This window comes from Nicotiana attenuata, chromosome 9 (genome assembly GCF_001879085.1).
Source record: "Nicotiana attenuata strain UT chromosome 9, NIATTr2, whole genome shotgun sequence".
In the NCBI taxonomy this organism is placed as follows: Eukaryota; Viridiplantae; Streptophyta; class Magnoliopsida; order Solanales; family Solanaceae; genus Nicotiana; species Nicotiana attenuata.
In genome coordinates this window covers 11,328,632-11,337,651 of record NC_031997.1, presented here as the reverse complement: position 1 = coordinate 11,337,651, position 9,020 = coordinate 11,328,632, and the positions used below count along the sequence as shown (strand labels likewise).

The window sequence follows — 9,020 nt, the reverse complement described above, 5'->3', positions numbered from 1 at the left end:
ATTCTTACATTATAACATTTGATTTATCATAAAAATCAGTATATTTGTTAATATAGAGGGTGTGTTTGGTACGAAGGAAAACATTTTTCAGAAAATATTTTGCAATTTTCCCATGTTTGATTGGCTTAAATGTTTTGGAAAATACTTTTCTCATAAACTCATTTTCCTCCAATTGAATATTTTCCAAAATTGCTTCTCAACCTTCCCCACCCTATTCCTTATTCCAACCAACCCACCCCCACACCCCAACCCACCCCCACACTCCACCCCCACCAACTCACCCCCACCCAATCCCAACCCCAACCCCATGCCCCACCCCCCACTTACCCACCTCAACCCATCCACCCCATCCCACCCTAAATAAAAAAATTATTTTTTTTGGTCGAAAGGGAAAATTTTATTTCAACCAATTTGTCAATTTACATCATCTGTTCATTTGGACTATAGAACAGATCTCATAAGTACACCCAAATAAAAACTATACAACTATGGTTGCTTAGCTAAATCCTACTACAAATAGACTCTATTTGTCACATGTGTCAAGGATTACATATAGGGTGACTATTGAAAGTCTGCAAAATAGGTATCCATTTAGGTTTCTTCTGTCCAGCAATGTGCACTTGAAGTGCAATCTCCTTTGCTCTATCTTTGGCTTCTGTGCTCAGTTGTTGAAAGCTTCTATCATTCCGTTCCATCCAAATGTTGTACACTACTGCTGCAAAAACCACTCCTAGCAGTGCCTTCCTTGGATTCCTGTTGTTGACATTGGCAGTTAGCCATTGCAATTCTGCTTCCCAGTTGCCTGTTGTTCTTTGACACTTCAGCCATTGTAACATTCCTTTCCACAGACTTTGTGAGTATGAACATTCAAAGTATAAGTGGTCATGTGTCTCTTCAATATCTCTCCCACATAATATGCATGCCTGATCAACTTGAATTCCCCATTTGGCTAACCTGTCAACTGTTGCCAAACGCCTATGCATTGCCATCCATGAAATGTACTTCTGTTTTGGTAGCATTTCAGTCACCATAACTAGTGATTTCCAGTGGACTTTGGGATATTGTGGAGTAGTATGAATATATGCCTTCCTGATGCTGAATTTCCCATTCTGAGTGCAGGCTTGCACTCCTGTGATATCATCAGCCCACCACTCTCTTGCTACAAACAGCTTCCTTACTAGCCAACTAGCTTGCTTAGGAATCTCCATAGTAGTAATGTCCTTCTTCTTTATATAATGGCAGTGGATCCACTTGATCCAAAGTTTGTCTTTCTTTGACATTACAGCCCAAAGAAGCTTAGTTAAGGCTGCCTTATTCCATCTCTCATAGTCAATAATGTTCAAACCTCCAGCAGCCTCTGGTTTACACAATGTCTCCCATGCTATAGGAGCCCTATGACTAGTATCATGACTACCAGTCCACAAGTAATTCTGCATATACCATTTACCAGCTTAATAACTTTTTTTGGAATGAGGAATACCTGAGCCCAGTAAGTTTGCATTTCAAACAGTACACTCTTGATGAGTTGAAGTCTTCCAGCATAAGATAAAAATTTGGATGTCCAGCTTCTGATTCTGTCCACTATCTTCTCCACTAGAGGCATACATTGTGCTATAGTAATCTTCCTTGTAGATAAGGGCACTCCTAGGCACTTAAAAGGAAAACTGCCTCTGTTAGATGAAGTTCTGCAAGTATTTTTTCTCTGAATTCCCTTGAAACACCTGCTATATATAATGAGCTTTTTTCCAAATTTGCTTGAAGGCCTGATACCTTTTGAGAATTGTTCAAATACTTCCATCAATAGCTTCATTGAAATCTCATCAGCCCTGCAGCACATCAAGAGATCATCTGCAAAGCAGATATGTATGATTTGCAATCTGGTGCATTTGGGGTGAAAGTTAAAATCTGGATTCCTGCTTAGCTTCTTCAATGACCTGTTTAGATACTCCATGGCTAATACAAACAAATAGGGAGACATTGGGTCCCCCTGTCTTAGCCCTTTCTTTGCTTCAAATTTGTTGGTCAGTCCTCCATTTACTACAAGAGAATAGCTTACTGTAGAGACACATTTCATAATCAGTGCTACCATTTTGTAAGGCACCCCAAACTCAAGTAGTATTGCCTTCAAAAACTCCCATTCTACTGAATCATAAGCCTTCCTGATGTCTACTTTGATCATGCATCTAGGGGACACTGCCTTTTGGGCATATCCTTTGATCAATTCATGTGCCATAATAACATTATCAAGAATATTCCTCCCTTCTATGAAAGCAAATTGGGAAGGCCCAACCAGATAGTCCACAACCAATTTAAGCCTATTTGTCAGAATCTTAGCAATGATCTTATACAATGTTGAGCAGCAAGCAATGGGCCTAAATTCTTTAACATAATTGGGATTCTTCACTTTTGGAATCAGTGTAACAGTTGTACAGTTTATATTTTTTAAAAGTTTGCCATTTTGAAAAAATTGTTGCACTGCCTCTGCAATTTCCTTTCCTACAATTGGCCAAAACTCTCTAAAGAATTCTGCAGGGTAGCCATCTATACCTGGTGCCTTGTCATTAGGTAGATTCTGCACTATCTGGCTAATGTCCTCCTTTGTTACTGGAAGTAACAGTTGTTGCTGTTGGTTCAGTGTTAAACAAGGACCATCTCTCGCCACATTGATATCAATTCCTGGCAACTGTTCTGCTGCTGTACCCAATAGCTGCTGAAAGAATTGTGTGAATTCTTGTTGAATTTGCTATGGATCAGTAATTCTCATCTGGTTTTCATTGTGGATACAACTCACCTTATTCCTTGCTTGTCTGGACTTCATATATGCATGGAAATACTTGGTATTGCAGTCCCCCAACTGGATCCAAGTTGCTCTTGATTTCTGCCTCAGTATCTGTTCTTGAATTGCCTCCCATTTCTCAATGCTCTCTAGGGACTTCTTTTCTTCATCAATCAACACTCTGTTGAAGTGATCTTCATTCAACTTTCCTTGTATCACCTTCAAGTCTTCTCTCATTCGTTGTAGCTTCTGATCAACAGAGGAGTGCTCCTTATGTATGTCCCTGGTACATTGTTCAAGTTTCTTCAATTTGCTCCAAATAGAATACATAGTGCATCCTTTGATCTGTTGTCTCCAAATCCTCTGAACTGTTTCCTTGTACTCCTTTTGGTTCATCACTGTTGTTAGTAATCTATAAGGTCTTTTCACTTTGACTTTTACCACCTCAGTGTCTACCATTATAGGCGTGTGGTCTGAGCAACCAGGTAACATGTATACTGCCTCCACTCCAGTGTAAGAATTGAACCACTCACTATTTCCAAAAGCCCAGTCTATATGACTATAGACTCTAACTTCTGCATCCCTTTTGTTACTCCATGAAAAGCTATTTCCTCTTTTGGTAATCTGTCCCACTCCAATGTCATCAATGCAGTCCTGAAAGTCATCCATTTCTGATTGATGCACTGGTTGCCTATTTATCCTGTCATCCACACTTAACACACTGTTAAAGTCACCCATTATAAGCCAAGGACCACTATGTTGGACATTTCTCAAGCTCCTCCATAGTGATACTCTGTGTTGTATAGTGTGTAGACCATACACGAATGTAATGTAGCTAGAAAATGTTGAATTCTTATCTTTCACCTGACAGTGAATCATTTGGTCTGTGCTTTTTAGAATTGTAACATGAACATTTATCTCTTTCCACATTATCCACATCCTTCTATTAGGTGCAAAGGCATAGTTATTCTCTACTTTCCACTCACCACCCATTTTCTTGTAGATTTTGATTTTTGCTGTTTCACTCTAGTTTCTAAGCAAGCTATCATATCTACTTTATTTATCCGCAAGAACTTCATTAATTCTCGCTGTTTATAGGACTTGTTCAGTCCTCTAATGTTCCAAGATACAATGATCATGGGGGGTTATGGTTACTTGAGCTTCTTCCCTGGTCCATTAGACCTATCCCATTTCCGGTTCCTTGCTTCTGTTGATTCCCATCTGATGGCTCCATTATAGTTAGTGCAGCAAATGCATTCCTTTTAGCCAACTCATCATAATTGATTTCACTATGTTTAATTCTATCAATTGATCCTTTTACAATTGCAACTTGCTTCCCTCTATTGTTCACCTGTACTTCCACCTCAGGTTGATCTATTGGTTCATCTTGCTGCTGAGTGGTTGTACTCCCCTCAATTACAGCTTTTGGTTGCCACCTCATTGTGGTTTTCTTCTTTCTTCTCCTTCTCTGCTTCTTTGGCCCTTATTCTTGTTGCACCTCCTTTTGACAATCCCCAGTCTTATGCCCAAATGAGTTACAGTCTAGACAGAATGTCGATTTCCATTCAAATTCCACATTCTGCAACCAACTTCTCCCATCTGGTATCTCAATATAGACTTCATCAGGCAAAGGTTGAGTTATGTCCATCTCCACAAGGACTCTAGCATAAGAAACTCTTTCACACGCAGCAGTTAGTTTGTCAGTGCATAAAGGTTTTCCTAATAGGCAAGCTATTCTCCCTAAGTTCTCCTCTGCCCAGCATTGAATTGGTAAACCAGGAAAATTGACCCAAATTGGAACAATTCTCATTGATTCATTCTGGATCTGGAAATTTGGATCCCAGTCCTTCAAAATCATAGGCTTACCATTGAACGTATAAGGGCCATTTTGCATTATTAGGTTTTTGTCCTCCATAGAGTCAAACTTAAAAATGAAGTACCCATCGTCGTGTAACAACACTGTTGGAGCTGTAACAGCATTCCAAACTCCATAGACAAACTTAAGCATTTCTTTGAACGACGGGTTGCCCCCTAGGACATAACCTATTAATGCAGTCTTCCATTTCTGGGTTTGCAATTCTATCTCCTTTGGATTTAGTTTGGCAATTTTCACGCCATCCTTCGCCATCGGAGGATAGAATTTGAGTTGCATGCCCTGGTTTTGAACTCTGTTACCTTTAACAGCCTCGGCCATTGTTTGCTTTTGAGATCCAGCTGAGTAGGTAAGTTTTCTAGCCGCTGTAGTCATACCTGCCTCCATTGGTTGTACGTTGCCTTCCTCTTTTTCCGGTGGAGCTTGCATGATCGTAGGAGCACTTCCCATGCCTGGTAGCCAATGTAACAGTTGCATTGGAGCTAGTTTTTGTGGAATTCCGCTTTCAGGAGTTACTAGTCTCGTCATATTTACAGTGTGGGGGAGCTTTTGGTGTAGGTCGGTTATGGTGGAAACCGGTGGCCGGCGATTGTCAGCTTCCTTGCTTAACAGTCACCAGAGTTTCTCTCTCTACTTTCTCTCTCTACATCCCCAAACTTTCTTTTTTTATTCTTCTTTAAATAAAAAAATTATTAATAGTACTTTCTTTTCATGTTATAGATATATATATTTTTTCATTTCAACAAATGAATTTTTTCTTTTCATGATATAAAAGTTTTTTTTTTATTTTAACCAAAAAAATACGTTTTTTCATGGAGAAAAAGTATTTTTTTTTCATTTCAACAAAAAGTGTTTTCTTTTCAAGATTAAAAAAAGTATTTTTTTTCATTTTAACAAAATGAGTATTTTCTTTTCATGATATAGAAAAAGTATTTTCTTATATTTCAATAAAATGAGTACTTTATTTTCATATTGTAGAAAGAGCACTTTTTTTTCAACCAAAAAAAGAGTATTTTCTTTTTAGTTATGGAGCACAAATTTCAATGTTATTTTTGCATAAAAAAGTAAAGCAACACATTAGTTCATTTGGCTTTGTGTGAATTTTTAGAGACTTGGGGGAAGGGGGTGAGGAGAGTAGCATAAAAAAGTATTTTCCTAAAAAAGTATATTCTACTCTCTAACCAAGTACCATTATAAATAAATCACCTAATATATTTTTTATCTTTACTGAAATAATTTGAACCCTAATTTTTAAAATTTAAACTTATTTCAGTGAATTCTCTGGAAAGTTAATTAGAACATTTAAAATAAACAAGTAAGTAAGTGGATAGAGTTGTACATGTAGCTGCCCATAAACATTGGGACGAATCCAATGGTGATCAGCAACAAGGAAGTTGATTCTCAAAAAGTTACTGATAAGTCAATAGCCTGTTTGGCCAAGCTTCGTTTTGGCCAAAAGTGCTTTTTTTTGCCAAAAGCATTTTTGGCCAAAAATTGAGGTGTTTCGCCAAACTTTTGGAAGGAAAAAAAGTGTTTTTGAGAAGAAGCAGAGGCAATTTTGGAGAAGTAGAAAAAAAATAGCTTTTCTCCAAAAGCACTTTTTGAGAAGCACTTTTGAGAAAAATACATTTAGAAGCAGTTTTTTAAAGCTTGGCCAAACACTAATTGCTGCTCAGAAGTGCTTTTCAAACTAATTAGTCAACTCACAAACTGCTTCTCACCAAAAGTACTTTTGAGAAAAACACTTTTAAAAAAAAAACACTTATCAAAATAAGCTGATTTTTGCAGCTTGGCCAAACGGGCTACAAATCATGTTAAATCCATTGTATCCACATTCCACAAGATTGAATGCAACACCAACTATAATTATTGCGAATACATAAACAGGATTCTTTGTTCTTGACGAGTGAATCTCTCATGTATTATTACTCCTATTAGAATTCATATTAATTATTTATCAATGGAGACTGATTCCAAATTTAAATTTTTATAGGTTCGACTATTAAGTTTTTAAAATTATATTGTGATCTAATCGTACAATTTACACCGGGAAGTAAAACTCATACTATTATAGTATCGTACATTATAGATGTTACCTCTGGTATTGCTTCACGTAAATAAGATTAATTATTTACCTATATAAAATAATTAATATAGTGGTATCTTTTCAAATTTCAAGGGAGAAGATAGTATTTGTATTTTTATGGCACTTAAAGTGTGTGCAGCTGATATTTGGACCTTGGAACTTACATGTAATACATTTTCGCCAATCACATTCATTTGAGGTGCTCCCCCCCCCCCCACCCCCACCCACACACACACCCTTTTTCAAGGCAAACGGTACACTTAATTATATTTTAGTGAAAATAAAATATTACTCTCTCTGTTCAGTTTTACTTGGCATGTATATTGAAAAAAAAAATCATTTTTACTTGTCGCTTTACGTATATCAAAAGAAGATAATTTTTTTTCCCTGTTATACGCACACTATTTATTACTCATTTCATATCATTTTCTCAAATCCAATAAAATATGCATCAATTAATATGGGTATCATGGTAAATTATACACTTCACTTATTATTTTTTAAGGGGCGTGAAAAGTCAAAATGTGCTAAGTAAAACTAAGAGAGGGAGTACTAAGATATTAGGTTAAATTATATAAAAATTACAGAGATCAAATATTTGAATTAAATTAAAAAGAAAATGGGAATGGAGAATATCTAGTATCTACATAGGATCTACCACATGGAGGTTGGTGCGTCAATTTTGGGGTATGATAAAAACGAAGTTATATATGTTTCACAATCTTATAATCACAGTTGACAATTTAAAATTTGATAGTGTGTCTGGTTATTCAGCCAAATTTATATGTTTCACAATCTTTTACTAATCATAGTTGATTATATTATCTAAAAATCTGATATCATTAGAAGAGACCATAAAATCAGTGAAAAGTAGGAGTATCAAATTATGAAACTAAGTAAGGCAACACAACAAAAATACTTTGATTATTTATAAGGGTTTCTACTTTTATTTAATATTTGATACATTATAACAGCCTATCAGGGTTAGAAAGCATTTTTCGAAAAACTTGGTCAAACACAAATTATTGTTCAAAAGTGCTATTCAAATTGATTAGCAAAACACAAACTACTTTTCTCTGAAAGAAAGCACTTTTTAAAAAAAAAAACACTTCTCAAAATAATTGTTGTGTATAAAGTCTTACTTATCATGTAATCGACCGGTAGGCTCCTTTGTTGACGATATAAATATTTTAGGACACGCGCGCGCGCACACACACACATACACACACACACACACACACACACACACACACACACACACAACACACACACACCACGCGCGCGCGCGCACACACCCACACAAAAGATTGTGGGAATTACAATTGGACATATGCNTATGTGAGTTAGTGAAGGTTTTATGATTTTTGTATAAGAAACCAAAGTTATATTACTTTGATAAAAAAAAATCATAATTATATGATTATTTGTGAAATCCACCCATATTTCAGATTATTCTATGTCATGTTGATCTTATATTATAGGCGAAATACATAAACGACCCCTTTAAGTTATCCCCAACGATCAGACAAACACATTGACTGACCCATTTACCATTTAGACACTTCAAGAGGCTATTAAGTGTGTCAAGTAAATACATGTTGCTTATGTGGCATGTGCGTGTTTGCTAACAACATTTTGGGCGCGTGAAGTCATTTTACAAGCTCAGCACAAGCTCAAATAGTAGCTTCCATGGAGATGGATCTATAAGAATGGCTGCTCGAGCAATATCTTCAATTTGCACAATTCCAACATTAACATACAAAAAGTAAGTTAATCCAAACTAACACCTGGTTAGAGTATAGTAATGCCTTCTCGTTAACAGATTGAATCTGGAAGTCAATCCAATTGTTTTGATCTGAAAATTGGAGGTCGAATCGATTAAATGTTCGAAATCTTTGTTGAAAGCTTCTTTGTGAAGGGCCGGAATCTACAGATTAAGGATGATTGCAGCTGATTCGATAAGCTTTGGTTCGAAGTTTTCGAAGTCTGTTCGAAGAAGACGATAACCGGGCTTGTTCGAAAAAGACGAAATTTCTGGGTCTGGGTCTGTTCAAAGTCTATTCGAAGAAGATAGATTTGTTCGAATATTTTGGGTATGTTCGAATTTGCTCGATGAAGTCTGTTCGACCACTGATGCTGGGTTTGTTTGGATTCTGTTGAAGAAGATGAAATTTCTGAAATTGGAGTTTGAAGAATCATAGCCAACACATCATCCCTACTCCTCAAAGTGTAGCCAATTCCAACTGCTTTTAATATTTTGGGATTGATTTGAGAAATGCCATTGG

At 36.5% G+C, this 9,020-nt stretch overlaps 1 protein-coding gene across 1 annotated transcript; it reads right to left on the bottom strand.

Annotated features, from left to right (window-relative positions):
- On the bottom strand, positions 4,260–5,177 carry LOC109232524. Its single transcript, XM_019398292.1, has one exon. The coding sequence runs from the start codon at positions 5,175–5,177 to the stop codon at positions 4,260–4,262; it is 918 nt and encodes a 305-aa protein (XP_019253837.1).